The following is a 25,101-nucleotide window of genomic DNA, read 5'->3' on the forward strand; positions in this document are numbered from 1 at the left end:
TTTCGAATAGTGTTTGCTATTCGATTCGATTCGCACTGAAATTTTACTATTCGAACTATTCGAACTTCCCAAAGACAAATGCAGTCAACGTCCGGTTGAAAGTGACCCCTTCAAATTTTTAATATGCTTCACCTCATTACACTCTCGTATTGCGGCAAAGCTGCCTTTCAAGCTCCGTTACGGTCGAACTTAGCCAAGAGACAAAGTCCGGTTGGAAATGGTCCCTAGATTTTCAATATGCTTCACCTCATCACACCCCCGTATTGCGGCAAAGCTGCCTTTCAAGCTCCGTTACGGTCGAACTTAGGCAAGAGACAGTCAACGTCTGATAGGAAGTGGTCCCTAGAGTTTCAATATGCTTCACCTCCTCACACCCCCGTATTGCGGCAAAGCTGCCTTTCAAGGTCCGTTACGGTCGAACTTAGCCAAGAGACAGTCAACGTCCGTTTGGAAGTGGCCCCTAGATTTTCAATATGCTTCACCTCATCACACCCCCGTATTGCGGCAAAGCTGCCTTTCAAGCTCCGCTACGCTCGCAAATGTATTAACTGAAGAAAACGCTTGTTCCAACATGGAGATGAAAGATGTGGCAGAGGTGGGGGCTCAATTAATGCTGTTTTGCACCTGAAATTTGGGCAAGAAGTCCGAAAAATAGGACGCCGAAGCTTTTTAGCATCCAAAATTTCAGATGTTCTTGTATATCGACGTCTACGAGGCAGATTTGGAACTCCGGACTTGAAGGGAGCACACCCTTGTCCGCCACATCAGTTGGGCTTCCACAGAAGTTGAAAGAGGAGGAGAGGCTGAGGAAATGGCATCTCTGCCTATCACGTGTAAAGTGTTGTCGGAAACACTTTGGTTGCACCAAATCATGTACATAAATACAATTCGGCCTCTACATTGCCTCACTCTTGATAAGAAAGACAACTATGAAATATGACCCCACCAGTGCTTCATCAACCTAGCGAAAAGAAACACTTTCATGTTGCGATCTCACAAGAACATACTTGGGGATTCTCTGCAACTTTTTCTGTAATTTCACTTCGAATTATTCGAAAAATGTGTGAGAAATATTCGAAAATTATTCGAAATTATTCGATTCGATTCGCACTCAATCTTTATTATTCGAATTCGCTTCGCACCCAAAATTTTGCTATTCGCACAGCTCCAGTACTCAGTAAACAGTACTTAATAAAATAGCATGGATAACACACTGCCACTACAGCAGCCATGAGTTATCAATCAGTTTAAACAAATGGGCCTCCAGGCTCGTACTTGCACACAGGGCAAGATATGAAAACTGCATGGCTAGGAAATTTTATGCAAGAATTTCAGATTATGTTGCATTTGCTGTTACTAACAAAAAATGTTTTATACATTCAGCCTCTGCAGGGTGTCCAAGGCTATTATGTCACAGGAAACATGAGTCCTGAGAAATTTTACAGATCAATAAAAACGGACTCAAGTGCACATGCAGGTTCTCCCCAGTTACGATTGGTAGCTTACCAATTATTCTTCCAAATGAAAGGCACACAATTACTGCATTAAACCAACAATAACCTACGAGGCTGAAACTTTGAACTTAAGTAAGTTTGAGAAGAAGCTAAGGACTGCACAATGAGCAATGTAACAAAAAAAAAAGATCACTGTAGCAAAAATAATGAACACAGGAGTATGGGTCAGAGAGTAAATGGCCGGGTAACTTCTGAACCATTAAATTAAGACACTTGGTGCCCAGGGAAGAAAAGCATAAACAAGTCGTAGAATTAGGTTTTGTGGCAATATTAGGAAATTTGCGGGCATAGGATGGGTAACTTGAGTTTGCTGGGAGAGACGTTCATCCTGCAGTGAATACAAAATATTGACAAGTGCACTTTTATTATTTTATCAATGGGACTGGTTTTCACAGCCTAAAACAGTGCCACATGTTATTGCTTGGTAAAACCCACGCCTGCATGTATCAGAACATTTTTTAATGTTTTAGGTTATTCCAATGAGACTGTGTGCACGACACTAACAAAGGAGTACATTCTGGTGATTGTACAGAAATTTACTGTGACTCGTATATAAATTGCCAGTGTGTTAGATCAGCAGATCAAATTTTCGACAATCAACGCTCGCCACTGTCATTGTAATGTGAGTGTTGCTTGCTTTGCTATGCACAAGTTTGCCCCCCAAAAAAAGAAAAGAGTTTAAACTTTATTCGACACCCTGGTTGCTGAAGTCTTCACTGTCATAGCAACATGTCAATATATATATGATGATGATGATAACACGAAAATTAAGTATGAACTAGCTATTGATCATTTGCGCTCACATTATTGTTTCATATTTATTGATACTGTCCATTGTCTGGTGAACAGGGCAAACCTATCGGCTCAGGGTCACAGCATCCTGGATTGGGGATACTGCCCATTTCAGACAATTCTAACATTGGTTGACATCCATGAATAAAGTTTATTCCTCCTTGTACTTTTACCAGAGCACTTTAAGCTTTAGTAAAGTGGCTCTGGTAACTGTAATGTGATGTTTCAGACCTTTGTCATGAATTTTGATGGTGCTTATTACGATTTCTTACTTTGTGCTGTTAGAGCTAACATCCTCTCCTTCTGAAACAAACTTATTAATGGTTACACTTCATTACATGCCTGTCCTGGGAGCTAATCTCAAAATTATTTCATATCTTATACCACACATATAATCCACCTCTAATCAATACTAGAACAAGAAGGTCACTTGGGTTGAACAGTAATCACGGCTGCGTTATCATGTATCAGTTACAGCCTGTGACACAGTTGCCATCAATACATGTAGCTGCGGAAATAATGAAAGTAGAAAATTCCTTGCTTTAGACACCCTGCCACAACATCAGAGAGAATGAGCATATTAGCAAATGGCTAATTAGCAAGAACAACAGCATGATCTTTAAAAAAAAAAGACAATGCTGCTACAGAGTGACAACCAAAACAATGATCTTTTTACGAGCTGGCAGCTGACCAATAATCCCTCGCAAAATAGCTCGTAAAAAGATCACGTGCTCCGTGACACCAACAGGCAGAACAAGATTGTTCCACAATCGCCGCCTTGGCTGCCATCGGCGCTGACTAACAGCCCTAGGTTTAAATGTACATATATACCCCATAAAGTGGACGAGAGGATGACCGCCGCCGTAGCTCAGTGGCAGAGCATCGGACGTGTTATTCGAAGGTCGCAGGATCGGTCCCTGCCGACGGCAAGTTATCTTTTCGTGCACTTTACTTTCTTCACATTTATATCCAAATTACTACAAATAACATCTCCTATACTTTCCTTGGCATTATTGTCTGTTAGTGCTCATTAATATTGTGTCTAACAAAGAAAAATGAACCCTTAAAAAGTCATCTTCTTTCCTTAATGTCTCCCTCTGGCTATTCTTCTCATACTATAATTATAAGGAGTGACAGATGAAGCAGAGCTATAAACTTCAAATGATGTAAGAACTACACAGAAGCAAGGGCTTACGTTCTGATTGCTTACCTGCACTGCAGTCAAAATAACAGACCTTTGCGGTTCTTTTGGTATTTGCCTGCTGTTTCTAATCAATCCCATTTCTGGCCTAGAACAAGCATACAAGAAGTGTAGCAGAACAAGATTAACAGTGTGTCCTTAACAATTACTAGACTAAAGATGCATTACGAACTTTTATGTATCATTATTTATGAAGCTTTTACAACAACATTTTCACAGCTACACTCAAGGTAATACAGTAAACAAAAATGTAAGAATTCCCAGATGATTAGGACTGTTGTTATGTAGAAACTCGAGGATGGCTGGAAAGTTGTCGGAGAAGATGTGGCAAGAAAAGTAGTACACTGAGCTTGTGGAAGCTCAGTGTATTATTATATCTTTTATAATATGTATGTGTTTATTAGAGAAACACGTCTTAGATGCCTGCTGCTTATGAGGCGAAATTCTCTTCTCTTTGCAGCAAAGGACTGAAGTGCATCTTAGCTTTTAAAAGATGAAGATTTTATATTGTTGCTTCTCCAGAAGCTTTTTATGAATGAGAAAGTGACCTCCCCTGCAAAAAATTGCTGACAAAATGAAGAAAACAGTAGGAAAAATTAAGGCTAATTAAAAAAAAAGATATTTGAGGAGTTGTCACCTCACACTTTTAAACATCTGTGCACAATGAACCTGTGCCACAAAGGGACATTAACGTATGAGCAGTACCTGTGCTAAATAATGACAAAGTGCTGTCCTGTGAAGGTGAAGTCGACACTCAGAAGATTTAAAAAAAATCTAGGATGGTTGGATCTTTATTATAACACCTTCTCTAAGCATTTACACAGCAAAACCTACAGTGCATTGCTTGTTTGCGATAATATCCTAACAGTCCTTTCCACGTCCGTTAATGTGCAGTGCTTTTTAATGAGATTCATGTACGACTCATTATTAGTGCAAATTACACAAATAACTCGAAAAATTACTAAATCGGCAGATACACTGTTTCAAATGTAAAAACTTAGATTGGATATCGTTTTAGAAAAAACAAGCTTCTTAGAACAAGAATACATACCTTCTGGCACAATATGAAAATATAATGATGCAGACCCAGCCAGAAAGTGTCCTGAGAACAAAAACACAGTTATTAAGGCAAACAATAGCCAGACAAATAAAAGGCATCGGTAAAAAACAATGTGTTTTTCTCAAAAACAGGGCACCAGTGTACACAAAGCCCTTATTTTCTGGCACTAAATACATGGTGGCAGCAATAACAAGGCATAAGGTTGCACATTTCAAGACAACACAAAGCAGTTCAATATAGCCCTAGCATTCAGAAATCTTTACAACAGGGATGTGCGAATAGTAAATTTTAGGTACGAAGTGAATTTGGAGCGAATAGTGATTTGGTCGAATAGTTTCAAATAGAATAGTTCAAATAGTATATATCACCTATTATAAAGAAAAATGAGCACATTTGTCATGACCCAACTAACATGCACAATATTTTTAAAAATTAGAACAAGGCATGTGTGAACATCATTCTTTTTGGTTCGAAGTGAAGTGGAAGCAACTTTGAATAGTAGCAGGATTTGAATTTCAGTAGGATGCTAGTGATAACCGATAAAATACGTTATGTTTTAAGGTTTACTTTACTTAGAGCATATAAGCCCATATAACAAGCTTTTAAACTTACAAAAAGATTAGTCGATGTGAGGGTAATATGTTCACTTAACCTTGAAATGGGGCTTTGCAGCAGTGCGGAGTTTTCCTGGATGGGTGTTTTCACGGCATAGCATTCCTACGCTGCAGTGAAACTACCTTTACAAAGGGGTTACATGCGGTCTAATATACGCCTATTCATTCATTTCAAATTACTTCGAAATTTTGAATAATTTAAATTTGTGTCGAAGTGAATTCAAATACTGTAATGTTCGTCTGAATATTCGCACATGCCTACTTTACAAGCATATAGCCAATTAAATAATATAAATTATCAAAACTTTCATCTACAAAGAAGTACAAACAGGTCCTTGACAGAAATACAAGACGTACCAGCTTATTAACTTCTGTTAACCGAAAGACAAGATCTTTGCTATGAGGTGGAAGAATCGGGTAAACCACGGGAATTAAAATAAGAAGAGCTGCTGTCTCTCTTTCTTAAGCTACTAGTTTACGCCGTTTTTGTTTGACCTGGAAACCAACACAACACACAAACACATGTACACATACACACAAGGATAAGCTTATAGGAAGAGCAAGTACGAAAACAAAAAAAAACATTGGATTCAACATTTCGGCCAAGCACCATCCTTTATCATGAGTAAGTTTACAAGCACAGGGAGTTATATTTACACATTTTCACTTGAGGGTGGTGCATATGGGCACAAGTTCTGCCCTTGACCAAAAAAGAAAAATATGTGTGCCTCCCCTCCCTGCCCAAGCATGTGCACTTGCAGTTAATGAAAAAAGGACTTCTTAATGCAGGATTTACATCACCAATACAACTTTTCTCAAAGAACAATTCACAGCAAAGCAACCAAGTATTTATAAACTGAATAGATTTATTCCATTTTGTATTCTACGTTGTTCTGATGTATGGCCCCCAGGGGGCACCCTCAAGATATATATATAACACCCTCGTTACAGCAGAGTTGCCAGTGCTCGGTGCCTCCCTTCACAAATACTATAGTAATAGAACTACGAAAGCATGCCAAGTGAAACAAAACAGGGCCTGTGTCATACTCACACCAATGTATAGTTGTGCTGTTTACCAATCACAGGCAAAAGGGGAAATATCCCAAGCACAATGCACCCTATCAACCAGGCACAGCACATTTTCTGAAAGAAAAAATAATACTTAAGAAATTTCACTCCCAAAACACCATACAAAAATGTACTTTCTGTGTCTGAAGTTGTATTTCTATCCCAACAGTTCTCCATCTGGATTCAAAGAAAACCAGTGGTCTTGTGGGTAGAATTCATAGGATTAAGAAGCTAAATCAATTCATGCATCCTCTTTCTCCTCATTCTTTTTTTTTTTTTTCACACCTTCAAGGGCCAAGGGTTTGGTCATGGTTTGACAGGGATTTCAAAAGCGAATGGTTTACAGCTTCACAGGGTTTGACAAGCTTTGCATGGCCCCCTGTACCCGGTAGGGGAGAGGAGTGAGTGAACTTTATTAAAACCAGCCGACTGAGGTCTGAGGCTAGGCCGCACCAGGGGAGGGGATGGTCAGTTTTTTTTTTCTTCTTCAGTCTGCATGAGATTGTTGGCTGGTGCGGTTTATCTAGTTTGGCCATCTTGTAGCCAGGCAATCGACGTTATTTGCGACTGTTAGTGACATAAAATCACGAATGTTCATCTAGAAGCAACAAAGGCAGCAGATATTTCTAGGTATAGAAACGCAAAATGTTTGAATTAACCTAATTTGTGCAGTGTGGCAGTTTAAATTAACACTTTCATGACCACACTTATTCCCATCGTCAGTATATTATCGATGACTTCAAGTTCAAATATTGGCGCTCTCTGAGCGCTTCTGGACAGCTAACACCATTTAAAGGGTAAAAGAGGCAGTATTTTATCAGTTTCGCTTTTGAGTTTCTTTTTTCCACCGCGGGGGGATTTTTTAAAGCTCCTTCACAGTCGGCGTGGTGAGCGCTTGTGGTTTCGGTTGCAGCGTCGACATCGCTCGCAGGTGCTCCACGAAAACGTCGAATTTTGACGGATTCTGATGAATCTGAGCGACAACCCCTGGATGGTAGTAGCAGTACAGACGGTAACAGCGCGTCAAACCGCCCCAGGACAACAGCAGGTATCTGCCAGTAAGTTTCGCTCCCTCCTTGGGCCATTTTATCGCCACCGCGCGTTGACGTGAACGTATCCGGTGTGTACTAAAGGTCATAGCTCTTATCTGCAAGGTGTCAACTTGTCAACTTAGCTCGGGTGGGAGCATTTGACGCCAGATGCAGAAAGAGCGGAGTTCTCTCCGCAAAAATGGCGCGGAGTGGACTTTGACCTAGCGCTCCGGAGTGCTGCATCGAGGTTTCTTCGTGTTGTTTTTCACCGCAGAAGTCACCAGAGAGATATGTAACCACACAAATAAGTATGTGTGGATGCATATTTTTGAAAAGCCAATGCACAGTGAGCCAACCTTTGTTTCACCGTGTCAAGAAACTGCTTCTCGCGGTGGCATGATAGGCACTAGTGCTTATATTTTTGTATGTATGTAACTTTCGTACTACAGTGCTTATATTTGCAGTATTATTCTATAACGGCTTTGTGTTCAAAACGAATATTTCGATTTTTTTTTTTATGTTTAAATGTGCAGAGTAGCATTTATGTTCTTATGAATTTTTTTGTTGCATTTTTCTTTGCTTTGATAACTTTTTGATAATATTCTAAACAAATCTGTTGTTTGAAATTAACACTGTTGGAAATACCAATTCTTCCTATATCATTTGATACCCTACACTTTAGTATCAATCAATTTTTGTGGCATGAAAAAAACATTTCCTGGGCTACCCAAAAACAACTGATCTTTCCACGGTCACGAAAGTGTTAAGTGGTTTTGAAATACATTGAAAATATAGCGGGCTAAACAAAAATTTAAGAATTGTTCAAATTAACCAAAAGTTTGAATTATAGAGGATCCATTGTACTGTTCAACAAACAAATGAACAAGCAGTATTTTCTTTACTTCTTAACTCACTGTTGTGCATTATTCTAGCTATTGTGTGACATGCAAATAATAATCTGTTGCAATGGGAAATGTCTGTAGATGTGCAATAGTGCTTTCTTTCTTTTCATCCCAGTGAAGTATTTGATAAAGATAGATGATTCACTTCATAGATAAATTAGAATAAAGTAATTAACTGTGAAACATGCACAATGCTTCACTCAGCAAACTATAGCCCCTGGCTCCATGTACACAACTTGAGTAATGGAGTTGTTGCTTTTTTTATTCGTCCAGTGCATTTTTGCCCCTCCATACAATTTAATCATTTGAGCCAGCGTACCTGATGGAAAGTAAGCATGCACCCTCACGCTTTCGAGTGCTAAAAAGTTTACCAGCAAAAAGCCTACAACACTGAGGAGCGCAATTCAAAGAGCCACTTCGCTAATATGACCATAATTGACTCAGAAACTTCTTCTCCGTGCTTCGTCCCACGTATGACCGTGATGCTGCATTAGAAAGCTCGGAAAATGTGGCCTACTCTCAGGGGATACATACTGAATTGTAGCTCCCCCACAATGACTGAATCGGGAAAAATATATTTCATGATGAATAACTCTGAACAACACGTTCCCAGGTATCTCTCAGAAGCTTGTCCCTCCTTCCACAATGGTCCATACTTTTCTTACCATAGTGTTTTATTTTTTAGGTTCGTATCCAAGAGCTGAAAATACAGAGCACAAAGAGCAAACTTTCCTGCAGCTCACTTGTTTAGTGAGGTGATGTGCCCACTGTTATCGCATTATAGGAAATATGTACGAGGGGCGTTCAATAAAGATTTCCCCTGACCCACTTCTACTTATTTCAGGATGCTGAAACAGCGCATGCGTAATGCCATAGGTCACTATAGGTCACGTGCCGATGTACAACTCTGAACTAATAACTGTCTTTTTTTTTTTGCGGGCGCTGAAGTGGTGTAAGGTGTGGCAATGGATGCAGTGGAATGCATAGCAGTCATCAAGTTCCTGTACTTGAAAGGCCGCACTCCAAGGGAGACCTTCGATGAGATGAAATAGGTTTATGGGGAGGATTCCCCATCAAATGATGTAGTGAAGAACTGGCATCGTCAATTCAAATGCGGTCGGACTTCGGTGGAAATGGCTCCGATTGCAGGGCGACCCCACTCCGCTATCGATGAACACACCATCCAGCCAGTGGAGGCCGCCATATTGGAAAATCGCCGCATAACTGTTCGAGACCTAGCCCAAAATGTCAAGATTAGTGTGGGGTCCGTGGAAAAAGTCATTCCTGACCATCTTCATATGCGTAAGGTATCCGCTCGCAGGGTTCCCCGGCTGCTCACAACTTTCCAAAAGCAGGAACGAGTCGAATGCTCCAAAGGTTCTTTTGACCATGTGCCATGGAAACCAGGAGACCTTTTTCAACAGACTCATTACACAGGTTGAATGCTGGGTCCATCACTATAATCCGGAGAATAAAATCCAGTCGATGCAATGGAAGCACTTGGACTCTCCTCCTCCAAAGAAGGCACGCGCCCAGCCCTCGGCGGGCAAGGTCATGCTCACAGTCTTTTGGAACCAGCACGGAGTAGTCTTGATGGATTGCCTAGCAAAGGGTGCCACGATTACTGGAGCATACTATGCTTCACTGCTGCAGAAATAGCGGGAGGCCATCAAAAGCAAGAGACATGGCATGCTCACCAAAGGTGTCCTCCTTCTGCAAGACAATGCCCCAGTCCACAACTCACACGTTGCCGAGATGGAAGCACGCTGCTGTGGCTTTCAAATTCTACCGCATCCCCCTTATTCACCCGACCTCGCACCATCGGACTTCCACCTCTTTCCAACAATGAAGTCATATTTGAAGGGCAAGCATTTTCCAGATGACGAGACTCGTGATTTCTGAAGTCACAACATGGCTTTTGGAGCAACCTGTGGACTTTTACAAGCGAGGTGTTTTCAGTTGCATAAAAAGATGGGAGAAGTGTGTGTCCCTGGGTGGCACCTATGTAGAGAAGGACTAATAAGTCTGCAAAATTTCGTTGCTCTCCGTCCACAGGAAGTGGGTCAGGGGAAATCTTTATTGAACGCCCCTCGTAAATTATTGTTATGTCTGCTGACTGCAACTGAATGAATGGGCATTCATATACTGTCATTTTTTTAACTACAATTCAAGACCTGCGCGAAGCTTAGCCTGGCGAAGTATTTAGTTTTTCAAGGCTCAATACACGTCTAATTAGTGAAAGAAAAACACTCGCTATTAGCATAAAAAATTAATGGCAATGTCTTTGTTTTGGAATTTCATGCCTAAACACTAAACCACAGCACTGGTACAATAGTAAGCTGTAAATTTAAAATTATTTTGCATGTTCTCGCTGTATGGGAAAAGTTCTTAAAGCTAACTTTAGTGTATGATTCCTTTGAAATGCAGTGTAATCAGTGTTAGTAAACTACTGATCGGTCAGATGCCGCCGAAATCTCATGAGGTTACAAGGAACTAGCAAGAGCAACTCAAGCCTGCATTTCACTTTTTTTCATTTCTGGTCCATAAGACCTCACTGAAAAAAAGACAGTTATAGTACTAAAAAAGTGTAGTTCACCAATCCAGCTTAACACTCTCCTTCATGGTTCCAGTAAGTGCTTAAAGCAAACACAGATAAAAGTATGCTAACAGTAAGACATACCTTTGATAAATTGGTGCTGAAAGGCCAGCAGCCTATCACCAGGAGGCCAAGAGACATAATACCTCTGTAGAAAAAGGTGACGACCTGTTTTTGATAAAACGAGGATGCATCTTAATGAAAACTTGTGACATCTTCAGTATTCAACAGTTCAGACAATCGAAAATCTTACCACAAGCTCCATTGCCAAAATCGCCACCACGGTCATAGTCACAAACCACATTTTTACGTCAAAACGCCTCAGGTATGCTTTAGCTTCATAGTAGACATCAAGCCTAGAAAATAACACAAAGATAAACATCCCTACCACCATCAACATTAGGCAAGACTTTAAAAACTAGAAAATAGAAATGACATCAACATGATTTTTTTTGGCAAATTTTCCCCAAATGCCAAAGTATAGTAAACAGTGACATTTTTTTGAAACAGGCACTCAATTCACCCTTTTAGATCCCATAATATGCCTTCTATTACGACAGCAAATGAAGTTCAGTTGCCTGGGCTGTAATGTCAATGTAAACATGCGTACAGTGCAGACAAGGATGAAAGGACAGAAAGAACGACAAAGATGTCGTTTCGTCTTTGTCTGAGCTGTACGCAAGTTTAAATGGAATACCAAATCGCTTGTAGTCAAACCTAGCTTCAGTTTATAATTTCAAAACTGGTCTACAGCTGCAGATATCATCAGACTGCACTCTAACACCTCAGAAAGGCACTCCAGGAGAATGCGTTCAGTTCCACATTCCTTTAAAGCTTGCATCAATCACTCTAAACTTAGGTTAAAAAGCAGCAAGTAGGCCTTTTCCTTTAACCTTGGAATTTTCAAGGAAGCTTGCATGAAGTTCTCTATGATTGTGAAAGGCTTTCCTGCGAATTTGCTCTAATTTATGAATACCAAAGAGCCCTCTTGATCTGACATGAGGGTGTGTGAACTGTTAATTGCTGAACATCTGTGTTTTTCTGCACTTGAAAGCTATCATTACATTTATGTCAATGTTTTGGAGGATGTCAATAATGGCAGTATCAGAAAATGTCCAAAAAATAGTTGGCAAAGTTACTAATGGCCTCAATAACGAAAACAATGGTGGAAATGGTGACAAAACAGAAGTGAAGACATTACTGAATGCATGATAAAATAATATGCTTAGTAGCCCTACGTGGATATTCGAGCACTTCGACTATTCTAACGAATATTACAGTATTTTAATTCACTTCGACACAAATTAAAAATTACCCAAATTTCCGAAGTATTAGAAACAAACGGATAAGATGCATTTTACCACATATAACAACCCCTAAAAAGGTGGTTTCACTGCACCATGAGGCCACTATGCCATGAAACCACCTATTCAGGAGAAATCTGCACTGCCACGAAGTCACACTTCAAGGTTAGATGTACAGGTTTGACCACACTTAAAGTGAACACCTCATCGGCATTCAAGCCGTTAAAGCTAGGATGTTATTTCTACTTCATGAGAGAAATGCATGTTATATGTCTACTCATGGTGCCAATAAACACAATAATATTTTTCTGAATTGCCTATCAAACATCAGCTTCTATGAGGTCTTCAGTACTAATGAGGTGTTCACCTTAGATGTGTGCGTCCCTGTAGATATTGCGTGCACACAGATTATTTTTTTTTTTAGTGTAAAAGCGTTTTATATGGGCTTATATTGGCTAAATATAGCAAAATTTAAAACACAACATTTTACTGCTTTAACTTGCACTCTACTACTATTCAAATCCTGCTACTATTTGAATTTGCTTCCACTTCACTTCAAACCAAAAAAGCGATATTCATGCACGCCAAGTTCCTAGAATATTGTGCAAGTTAGTGGGGTCATGATACAGATGCTCATTTTTCTTTACAGCATGTGATACATACTATTCGAATTAACAGATTCTAAATAATTTGACCAAATCACTATTTGGTCAAATTTACTAGCTCAAAATTTAGAAGCTCAAATTTACTATTTGCCCATCCCTAGTGCTTAGCCAACTGTATTATAAGTAAATTATCTGTGTACATATATTGCTATCTGGCAGGCAGCGAAGACTGCGAAACAAAAAAACGTGCACACAGGGTGCTACAGACGTATGTCTCCCTCTCTAGCTGTTGCTTTCTCCACTGTTTCCCCCTTCATCATATTCTAGCAACTAACCCAAGCTTTCGTCCTGCAGGTATTTTACAATTGTTGCTAACAACAGTGTCAATGAGAATTTGGCCATCAAGTTTAATATTTTGATCTGCGCCTGAAAACACCACTCTGCATGACTCAAGAGTGGTCAGTATACTCAGAGCACTAAGACAAACTGCATAGGGCAACACTGGAAACAGCGAACATTTGTAGCTTTTATAGCAGCATCCAAGTTACTACTGAAAGTAACACAGTGCAAAGGCGTGAACTTCAGTCAGTCAGCCTCAAGCCTTTAGCTCCTAACATCAGAGATAAACACTGTGTTGGTAACAAACTCCTGTTATAATTGTGCAAGTGCATGCAATACTTACTCATAAAAAACCATTGTCCATAGAACAATTGGGATGAGGAAGTAAAAATAGTACATAACACGTGCATTTTGCACTGAAATGAAAAGAGACATGGAAGGTTAGCTAGAAGACCAGCTGGACCATTCCTTCAAATAAATTGCAAGTTTACTAGAGTACCATTCCGTCAAGATGAACACTAAAGCCAGGACTAAGTGTACTCCAAAACATCTTTGACAGACAACACTGTTTAAATTTAAGTATGAGGTATAAGTATTTTACTGCACACCTCACTTCTATATAAATTGGGACATTAAAACTGTTTGGCCTTTGGGCCCTTATCTACAGCATGCATGCTGGAAACCTGTTGAAGCAGGCGCCAGGATAACACACGCTGCATTGGCAATGTGGGTGAAGCGCGGCAGCGTTGGAAAAAGCCATAGGGGGGCGGGGCAGATGGACCGTGGCCGATAAGAAGGCAGGAGAGACGAGCCAGCGGGCTTTTTGGCCAGGGGATGCAACGATGGTTGCGCGACGCGTTGGGCGTTTCCTCCGTATGTGCTGCAGAGCGGGGGGGCACGCTGGTTTGGGGTGCCCGCTAAAGCGAGTCGTTGGCTCATCTTCGATTTCCAGTAGAGTGTGAATTTGTTTGCATAGCGGCCTTTATGTTTCGTGTCGTATGTTCCGTGGTTGACCGCCAGTCTGCAGTGATTGTCTGTTCCGGGCCTTTGGTCTTTTCCTTGTACGCGTTTGTGCCGTGCTGTGCTGAAGGCTTTGTGAGATTGGTTTGAGCCGTGAATTAAACCGGTCCTTATTCCTAGCGTTGCTGGCTCTTTGTCATACAGATTACGGCTCATGGACACCCCTGAGCGGAGGCGGAGGCCTTCAAAACACAGGAACAATTACCACAACAAGACAGCTTTAAAAGGGCCTTACGTTAACTTTTGCAGAAGTCATGAAATGTTGTATCATAGGTCATGTCCTCATGAATCCACCTAATGAAATGTTATGTGGGCTGTTTTTTTTTTTTTACAATACAGATTTGATATATAAATGCTACGACAGTATGGCACCTGCTGTCTTCACACATGAACTCTATGTTGAGGCAGAGATACTCTGCTGCACCTAAAGTTACTGTACAGCATGAAACTTGGGGGCAGCCACTGTGGCGCTTCTTCTCGCAAACAAGTGAAGGAGTTCCTTGCACCTATTTAGAGTTTAAGAAGGCAACAGAGAAGCACTATACATCACATGCAAAGAATAAGCGGTTCACTTGTGTATTTCAGATGACTTGCTCTTTTCCTGATCAAATTCCACTGCGAAGTGCCATTTTTCAAGATTCATCATGGGAAGTTCTGGTCTGACGTAACACAGCGACCACATTTCCTACATGCCTGGCAGCACTCAATTTCGGTATTGTCAGGATCGGCGCCTTCAATTTCGATGATTAATATCTCAAATTACATGTGTTTTGAGGGATTTCTAAAAATTTGGTATGCCATAAATTGGCATGTCCTGCAACTTTTAAATACTATACACAACTTCCCTTATGTTAATAATTAAAAGTTAATTCACAAATTTTGTTAATTAGTCATTTCAATGTAACTTCAAGTGCGGTGAAGTGCTTCAACCTCGACATAGACTCGTGCGAAGATGGCAGGTGCCTGACCGTCATAGCATATTAATAAAAAATCTGTACTGTCTCAAAAGAAAACACCCTTTACATTATATCTGGTCAAACCCTGCCCCTACCACAAAAGCCATTGCCTCACACCCCTTTTTGTAATTCTTACTTTACTTGAATCTGCCAATTATGCCCATGAAAAGCAAGCAATCCCATCATGTATACCTATATACAGTATATACATGATAAGGGTTGGTATCACAGAGTTAACACATAGACTGGCATGACCTTGCAAGTGAAGTTGTGCAACTCACCGCCCAGCAAGACACAAATTCTAAAAATACGAAATTTTAAGAATCAACAGGTTTACAAGAATCAGCTTCAAAACTCAGGGTGCGTTCTCACCATATAGGAGTATAGTTGACAAAAAGAGCACTAAAATGGAGGTAGAAATAATCTTCACTTTTCCTTGCCAATCTTGATTTCTCTTGTTCGACTGGCTTTCTAGTGACTTGCACATGATGCCAGTATAGTTGCGTAGCACAAGAAGAATTACAAAAGCCATCCAGCCAGTGAATCCAAGTGCCACTGCAATGCTAAAAAAAAAAAGGAAGAGGCACAGATTCAGTGCGAACACACTAGCATTTTTTTTTTTTTGGAGAACTATATTCAACAAATAAACCACACCTGTCATAAAAGTGAATGCAATGACTAAATAAGACCACATTTTCTGAAGTTCACCATTTATGATGTCTTGACAACATAAGTTTCTACACATGGTGATTAAGAGTGTACAAAATAGCACCAGTGCTGCATTATACATGACACCAATCAAGTAATATATGAACAAACGAACCTCAAGGTCAGTCTGTCATACTTCTGATAGTACACAAGCCCTTTTAGAGAGAGTTCAATAAACTTCTCAATGACTTGCACCTATAAAGAGTAGAAAATAAGACACATAATGTACATGAGAGAAAGACTTCAGCATACAGAAAATGGTACTTTGTAACAAAGACCCTTAATAAGTGGTGTTTCATTATAAAATGCAGTCATCTCACACTTGCCACATAAAAAAAAACAAAAATAGAAAAGGGGCTTTCTACATAGAGCAGGAATGTGTATCTCTTGCAATCAAATGTGCAGTAGCATTTTCTACGGAATCAATTCAGTTGCAATTTTTGCATCCTGAAATCTGTTCAATGGTAGCTTATGCTCTGTACAGTATGCTCATCAGTAAAAAGAATTTTTAATTTTAAAATGAGAAGGCCTTCTGGAAAATTAATGCATACATTCACTTTTTATATGTCTGCAGCAAGACTTGGGCTGCTTTTTAATACAAGCATTTAATAGTGTGCCTTATACAGCAGCGCATAGGTTTTGTAGAGCGAGGACAAGCCGCTTGGTGTAGATATAAATGACGTTGTGATGCTCGCATTTAGTTGAGATTGTTTTGAATAAGCTACAAACAGCAGCAGAAACAAACACACACACAAAAAAACAATAATTCTCTATTGACTGTGCAGCGGCAACTCAGTACATGGCACATGGCTACAGATGACAGGGTGCACATTAAGAAGACTGGTTCCGGTCCATACGCTGATAATTTTCTTAAGATTTGCTGAATACTTATGGACACAGGCCTTACACAAAAATATACAGAATATCTAAACCTCTCCATCACTCTGTAATTATTCCCCTGCGGCACTCATGTTAGTCTTCTTTACCTGTGCCCCTTTTAATGAGACAATCAACCTTTGTAATTATGGAATACCAACTAACAGCTTAACACAATCCGACCTTCTCCCTACACTGTTTCATTACCACCATTCAAAGTGCATTTATATACTGCAGTACTATATATAAGCATGTGCATAAATGAACAGAGTGTCACAAATTGTGCATGATGGCTAGAGCCCTCACCTTCACAAATGTGTCAGTGTTTCAAAAATTGTGGCTGTTACCTGCGCTTCCAGGTGATTAGAAACAGAAAGAAAGCTGATAAGATGACAATTTTTTTTACATTTCTTGTGAGAAAATAAAAGGTCATGCAGCACGGTGTTTATCACTTACCGCCTCCTTGTACCTTGACTGCTTCAGTAAAGTCTCGATCATTTCAATCAGCTCATGCTGTCTCTTGGGCATCATGTCCCTAAAATAAGATGAAATGTGAAAACTCCATCAGAACCACAGCCAGAAAAGATGTTTCGTAAGACTCAAAATATTTCAACTTTACCTGAACTGACGAAAGAATAGAGAAAATGTTGTGTCTTCTATAATCTGTTTCTGCTGTTTGAATTGTGCCAGGATTTGCCTTGCATTTGTAAGCAGTGCAACTGCTCTGAAGTGCCAGTCAGTGTTGAGGTATTCAACAGGCAAGACACCCTGCACAAAAGCATTGAGTTACAACAATTTGCACCAAAAAAAGAACATATACAACTGAGAATAAGTCTCATAGTTTGCAATTGTCATTTAATGGCAGAAGACTTACAAGAGAATTGATTGGGATAGGCACACCCAAGAGAACAGCCATGAGAGGTGCCAAATCTGCTTGATTAATGTCCACTCTCCTATATAAGGAAAGATTCCACGCTGAAAGAAAAGAGAAAGAGAAAAAAAATGAGGCATGTTGCTTACATGTTGAAAGGCATAAAACATAATGAAATCCTTATAACTCATACAAAACAAACGAAAGATACAAAAATATGCTGCTGTGTACTAAATATTATTCCACCAAATGGATGAAGCATTCATTTTTCTGCGCAGAATGACAAGATATTGTTCCCTGATGCAGGTAGCAACACTTCTATAAAAGGCTAATGCATCCCTAGAAGTTTTCCTGCTGTTCTTCATTCTATATATTCTAGGTCCACAAATTGCGCTGTGGTACATCCAGGGGCATACCTACATCTCGTGAACTTTAGTAATGTTTAATAAAAATGGGCTCGTAATTTGAAGCGAATTTAGAGGCACTTGAAAATGTTTTACATATATATTCATTACACCTTCACTTTGTCACCCCAACTATTATGTTTAGTTTAAACAACCAGTATTGCACAGCCCTAAATGTAAGAACTTGCACTTCAGTGCAGAAGAAACAAGCCCAGAACTACCATAAGCTGTGTATCACATAGGCAACGTTATGTCTTTATTTATTTATTATTTATTGAAAGATACCTTACAGGCCCGAAGGCATTGAGTAAGAAGGGTTACAGTGACATAAGAAGTAAACTTATAAGGAAAAACGTTACAGTGCAAGTTAATAACAACAACAAAATACAGTGCAACAAAATTAACAATGCAGTAAGTCATCGTAATTCAACAGTACAAAAAAAAAACAGCAGATTACATCACGTTAATGGAAAAAAAAAAGCGCAACACTTCGCAAGAATAAAAAGCTTGAAAGTTAAACTATAAAAACAATCTTACGACACTATATTAAGAAAATGTATTTCAAGTTTGTGCCGAAACGCGTTAGGGTTACTATCAGAGGCGATATCTTCATTCCACATGCAGATGGCTTGCGGTAGTGCTGATGTGTTAAACGCATTAGTGTTACCAAAGACGCATGTGAAGCTGACGTGATTATGTAACCTGTGTGACGTGTAGAGTTCAAGGTGCAAGGTCAATGTTTTGTTACTGTAGATGTGCTTATGAAATAGGCATAACAAGGACACTTGACAGCGAACATATAATGGTTGGAGGGAATAATCGAATTTAAGCTGAGTCACACTGGAATGATTGTCATAGTTTCATGAAATGTAACAGGCAGCTCTGTTCTGAATTGCTTAAAGCATGTTAATTTGATAATGAGCAGAAGGGCACCAAACAGATGAGGCATATTCAAGTTGTGGGCGAACGAAAGTTAGGTAGGACAGTTCGTGAACGTTCGAGGGACAATGACGGACGTAAGTTCCATAATGTTTTGGAGGCTTTTGCACAAATAGCAGTTATGTGGTCAAACCAGGAAAGTCCTGGTGTAAAGTGGACGCCCAGATATTTATAAGAATTTGCCCAGGATAGCCTGTCACCTTGTATGTGGCATGGAAAGTTAGAAATGACATGTTTACATCAAAAAGAAATTCTACATTTATTAGTACTTGGGGTCATGAGCCACATGTTGTGTGTGTGTGTATATATATATATATATATATATTAGGCTTGTGCGAATAGTAAATTTTAGGTTCGAAGCGAATTCTAAGCGAATAGTGTTTTTGGTCGAATAATTTCAAACCGAATTCGAATAGTATATATCACATATTATAAAGAAAAGTGAGCATATTTGTCATGACCCAACCAACCTGCACAATATTTTTTTAAAATTGTAACAAGGCATGTGCAAATGTCATTCTTCTTGGTTCAAAGGAAGTGGAAGCAACTTTTAATAGTAGCAGAATTTGGCTTTCGGTAGAATGCAAATGATAATATGCTACGTTTTAAAATTGACTATACTTGGAGCATATAAGCCGGTATAACAAGTTTTTAAACTTAAAAAATGACGAATCGATGTGAGGGAATATGTTCATTTAACCTTAAAGTAGGGCTTCGCGGCAGTGCGGATTTTTTTGGAAAGGTTTATTCACTTTATAGCACCCCTCCACTGCAGTGAAACTACCTTTACAGAAGATTACAAGCGGACAGTGCAGATTTTTCCTGGAAAGGTGTATTCACGGTATAGCACCCCATCACTGCAGTGAAACCACCTTTACAGGGGGGGTTATACGCGGACACCTATTCGTTCATTTCGAATACTTCGAAATTGTCAATAATTTAAATTCGACTCGAAGCGAATTTAATACTGTATTATTCGTTCGAATATTCGAAGTGCTCGGATATTCGCACAAGCCTTATATATATATATATAGCCATCAGCCCTGTAATTACAGGGTTGATGCGGCCCCCATTTCTTAACGGACAAAAAAAGTTTCACTAGTGTATGAAACACAAACAAAGCAGAATGTGGCTTCCTATGTGAAACAGGAGACTCATTACATCAAGAGAACCTCAAAAATAGTATATATTAAGTTAGAGCCGCTCTTTCCAAACAACATTTTTCTTTTTTTTTTTTTGGCAAATAAAAGCTATAAGATACAAAGAATAAGCACTGCTACACAGTTGTATTTTGTACTCATCCTGAATAATGAGAACATAACATGGCCGAGTCTGTTCAGCATACAAGTCCGTTCACCTTCTGCGAAAACTCGGGCATTCAACTGCCCTTGGAGGGCACTTGGCTGCACCCGGGAGTCGTATGGCAGTGAGTGCCATTGAAGCCAGTACTAGTGCCACGTCTTTTGCGCTTCGGAAGCTAAGCAATGTAAACAGTGTATATATAGTTGGTAATACATGTCGAGCAGCTGTGTTTAAAAGCAGTATGCACGCGCATTCCAATTTTGGGAAGAAAAATGGGAGTCTTAAAGTGCTGTACTGCGGCATCTAACCTTGCGCTATAGTCAAACTTACATTAGGAGTCATCTGAACTGCACACCAAAGAACATTTCATGCTGTGCCTTTCGATATTGTACTATACCCGTATATCGTGGCTACGCTTCCATAATAAAATATAGACGGTGTCGCAAAATGGGAGGGCGAATACAAGAAGAAGAGACATATACAAGCGCACGTTGCTTGTATACGTCTCTTCTTGTATTCGTCCTTGTCCCGCTTTGCGCCACAGTCTTATATTTTAACTATGCACCAGCTAGCCCAGCAACAAATTTTATTGCTTCCACAATAATTTTTTCATATGTGTACTTTGTGGTGTCCTACATGGGCCTCAAGGAATAGTGTTGCATTAAGCACTAATCAAAAACTGCACTCAACAGCAGGATGAACAAAAACCTTTCAATTATTGTTAGAGCTGTGCGAATAGCAAAATTTTAGGTGCGAAGCGAATTCGAATATTGAAGTGTGAGTGCGAATCGAATAGAATATTTTTCGAATATTTCTCAAATATTTCTAGAGTATTTTTCGAATACTTCGATGCGAAATTGCAGAAAAAAAAGTTAGAGGATTCCTAAGCATATTCTTATGAGATAGCAACATGAAAGTGTTTCTTTTCGCTAGGTTGATGAAGAGCTGGCGAGGTGGTATTTCATAGTTGTCTTATCAAGAATGAGGCAATGTAGAGGCCGAATTGTATTTATGTTAGTTATGCAGAACTATCGGTAAATTGACTATCGATAGTATCGATAGTTTCTTTGAAACTATCGATAGTGTAAACAAACTATCGATAGTCGAATCAGTAGTACCATTGGTAATATTAGTAGCAATATTACTGCCACCCGTTTATTGCTTTGTTTTGATGTATTCGGGTTTCACCCACAGACTGTTAGCTGCGTTTGACGCAGACCACGCCGCAATGTTTGAGAAGTTTCGCGATTGTTTGACATTTTAGGGTTACGCGCCGGACGCGAATATTCAAGTTTATTCGAGAGCTTACGTGAGCAATAGCGATAACACTGGAAGGTTTGATGACTGATGTATAAAAGACGAAGCGTTCCAACGACTGTCAGATTACTCGACGGCGGGCGACTGTTCTCGCCGCAATCAGTGCGCAGCGTGTATCGCTTGTATTCTGAGTTTTGATTTTCTGGGCACAAGTTCGACCAAAAAAAGAGCTTCGTATTTCCCAGTCTTGCTGCAGCATTCTTCACCATCACAACCACGTAACAAACTATCCATAGTGGTGCGAATAACGATGCTGTTGCTGGCTGGCCAAATTGCCAAACTATTTGCGATAGCCTACTATCAGCTTCGCTTAATTTATGAGGAAATTTTTATTGAGAGAAATTATTTGCGCAGTGAAAATAGCGGCATATTTCCATCAATAAATTAATATTTAAAAGCAACCAGTTACATCTCACAATTAACAAACTTAGTTCTTGATATTTTTTTCATTTTGCAATCATCAAATACAATACAAAACTGAAGCTGCGCAGTTCCACCCCTAGTAACGGCTTCCTTTCTGCTACAGCTTAATACAGTAGAACCCCGCTGTTACGTTCCTCACTGCTGCGTTTTCCCGGCTGTTACGTCGTTTTCCGCCGGTCCCGGCATAGCTCCCATAGGATACAATGTATTGGGAACCCCGCTGTTACGTCGTAACTGTCGGACCGTTCCCGTATGATACGTCGCGAAGTGCGCTCGGAGCCGACCGAGTGACTACCAAAGAGAGCCGCCATGGTGCATTTTCACGCAGCCTGGCCTCGTTTGACCGTAATATCAGCCGAATGAGAGGCGCAAGCAACAGAATCTTTCAATTGATGCAAACAAAAGCATGGCCTTCGAGATTCAAATTGCAAAGATGGCGTCTATGACGTAACTGCTCGCGAAAGCAAGGCCTTCGAGATTGGCATTAACTGTTGACAAAAGCATAGCCTTTGAGATTTGTATTGCACAAACATGGCGTGTATGACGTAACTGCTTGCAAAAGCAAGGCCTTCGAGATTGGCATTCACTTCTGCCATCGCGTTGGCGTAGACTCATCATCATCGTTATTTGTCGGAGAGCGGGAGGAGTTCGAGCTGGTTGGAGCTTGCATGGTCTTGTGTGCGGTTCGTGGTCGGACTCGCCGCGCCGGTCGTGACTGCGTGTGCTTAGTTCTTTCATGCCTACAGCTGTTGGTTTTAAAAAATCACATACGTTGATTACATTTCTGTGGATGAGGCCGTCGTAAGCTCCGCGTTTCTATCCATCGACTAGATCGCGGCTGAGCGCGCCAATTTTCGTGCTGCTCGTAAGAATTGAAATAAAATTCTGTACCACTAAATATTTTGCCGTTTTTCCTGTTTTTCGGCTCTTACGTTTCCCGTCTCTTACGTTTATTTCCTACGGTCCCTTCAAAAACGTATCAGCGGGGTTCTACTGTAGTTTGACTTTATGTCCATGTGTCAGCAAAGCACTCTGGTGAAGAACGCAAGCATGTCAACTTTCTTGCCCTTCAGCCTGCTCCTCTGGCTCCACTATGTACCACGCACGCGGGGAACCAAGTTTATTCTGCAATGAGTTCGCACTGTTGATTTTAAACTATCGATAGTACTTACTATTGATAGAACTATTGATAGTATGTTTTATCATCGATAGTTCGATAGCAACTCAGCTATCGATAGTATCGATAGTACCATCGATAGTTCTGCATCACTAATTTATGTACATGATTTGGTGCAACCAAAGTGTTGCCGACAACACTTTACACGTGATAGGAAAAGATGCCATTTCCTCAGCCTCTCCTCCTCTTTCAACTGCTGTGGAAAGCCAACTGATGTGGCGGACAAGGGTGTGCTCCCTTCAAGTCCGGAGTTCCAAATCTGCCTCGTGGACATCGATATATAAGAACATCTGAAATTTTGGATGCTAAAAAGCTTCGGCTTCCAATTTTTCGCACTTCCTGAACAAATTTCAGGTCCAAAACAGCATTAATTGAGCCCCCATCTCTGCCACATCTTTCATCTCCATGTTGGAACCAGCGTTTTCTTGAGTTAATACATTTGCGACCATAACAGAGCTTGAAAGGCAGCTTTGCTGCAATACCGGGGTGTGATGAGGTGAAGCATATTAAAAATCTAGGGACCACTTCTAATCGGACGTTGACTGGGTCTTGACAAAGTTCGACCGTAACGGAGCTTGAAAGGCAGCTTTGCCGCAATACCGGGAAGTAATGAGGTGAAGCATATTGAAAATCTAGGGACCACTTCCAATCGGACGTTTTCTCTTGGCAAAGTTCGACCGCAACGGAGCTTGAAAGGCAGCTTTACCGCAATACCGGGGTGTGATGAGGTGAAGCATATTGAAAATCTAGGGACCACTTTCAATCTGACGTTGACTGTCTTGGCAAAGTTCGACTGTAAAGGAGCTTGAAAGGCAGCTTTGCCGCAATACGAGAGTATAATGAGGTGAAGCATATTGAAAATCTGAAGGGGTCACTTTCAATCAGACGTTGATTGTATTTGTTTTTGGGAAGTTCGAATAGTAACATTCCAGAGCGAATCGAATTGAATAGCAAACTCTACTCGAAAAATATTCGAAATTTCGAATATTGGCACACCCCTAGTTATTATACTAGATGTAGTTATCACCAAAATTATCTTGCATTTTAGAATGGGACCCCCCCACTTGAATTTTCAATTTTATTAAACTCAGCTGACATGCTAGTGAAATGGGGGAAATATAAACCACAGTAAGAAAGACAGTGCATCTATCCTATAAGACAATTACACTGCATATCCATTGTAAGTATAACAAACCTACATATATGTCCATAAAAACTCACTTTTTCTATAATAAATATTGTATTTTGTGCATTGTTCAGTGTTATGTCTGGCTGTAATTGAGCGTCTTGGTCTTTTGTGGATCATGTATTTAAGTGTACTCTATCTCAGTACAAGCACATCTGAATGGAGTTCCACAGTACAAACAAATTTTGCTGAGCAGCATCATTCAGATGGCACTAAAAATGAAGGCAGTGGGAACAACATATGTTAACGGCTCACTTGGCACAGACATAAGGTGTGTACCTTCCGAGTAGCCATCGTAGTAGCCATCACGCCCTGATAATCGTGGTGGTGCAATCCCTGCTCCCCAGGCAATAAGAGGTGTTTCAGTTTCAGATGGGTTTCCTGCTCCATGATTACCTGGGCAAAAGAAGAAAAAAATTTTGTTTTAGCCTCAACACTATATTTATATTAAGAACCACTAAGTGGGAGCACTAGTTGCTACTCTTATATGCGAGGATTTTACAATACAGCAGTAACTGCAAAGTACCAGGTGTTTTTTTCTCCACTAAATTTTGAAAATTAAACCAATGTAAATCACACTGACATTAATGTTGACATTTGCACATCCATAATCGCAACCTCTAGATAAGGAGTAATTTGTGTAATTACGTGTGACTGCCAAGGTTATTTTAATTAACTTTTCTATTACTGATCGCATGGGACTAAACCAGGTGCGAATTTTATAGCTGATGTTCAATATCATATACATGTGCAAAAAAATCTGCATTAAACAAACTCATCCAAGAAATGAAAAAACAACTATTTCACATTCAAAGGGCCTCTAAAAAGGAACACTGACACAAAAAGGGCAACTATGATGTGCCCCCAGCTAGACTTCTGCACCACTGTGCCGCGCC

At 40.1% G+C, this 25,101-nt stretch overlaps 1 protein-coding gene across 1 annotated transcript in view; it reads right to left on the reverse strand.

Moving 5' to 3' along the window:
* The window catches only part of LOC119378523 (GPI ethanolamine phosphate transferase 1), a 47,030-nt gene that overhangs the window by 11,486 nt on the left and 10,443 nt on the right, over positions 1–25,101 (reverse strand). The window contains exons 6-17 of the mRNA XM_037647632.2: positions 24,485–24,601; positions 17,461–17,561; positions 17,206–17,354; positions 17,043–17,121; positions 15,826–15,905; positions 15,375–15,565; positions 13,370–13,442; positions 11,032–11,134; positions 10,863–10,946; positions 6,233–6,324; positions 4,559–4,609; positions 3,517–3,595 (exon numbers count right to left, since the gene is read on the reverse strand). Coding sequence (XP_037503560.1) covers positions 3,517–3,595; positions 4,559–4,609; positions 6,233–6,324; positions 10,863–10,946; positions 11,032–11,134; positions 13,370–13,442; positions 15,375–15,565; positions 15,826–15,905; positions 17,043–17,121; positions 17,206–17,354; positions 17,461–17,561; positions 24,485–24,601 — 1,199 coding nt within the window. The remainder of the gene's footprint in view (positions 1–3,516; positions 3,596–4,558; positions 4,610–6,232; positions 6,325–10,862; positions 10,947–11,031; positions 11,135–13,369; positions 13,443–15,374; positions 15,566–15,825; positions 15,906–17,042; positions 17,122–17,205; positions 17,355–17,460; positions 17,562–24,484; positions 24,602–25,101) is intronic.

The sequence above is a fragment of the Rhipicephalus sanguineus genome, chromosome 1 (genome assembly GCF_013339695.2).
Source record: "Rhipicephalus sanguineus isolate Rsan-2018 chromosome 1, BIME_Rsan_1.4, whole genome shotgun sequence".
Taxonomy (NCBI): domain Eukaryota; kingdom Metazoa; phylum Arthropoda; class Arachnida; order Ixodida; family Ixodidae; genus Rhipicephalus; species Rhipicephalus sanguineus.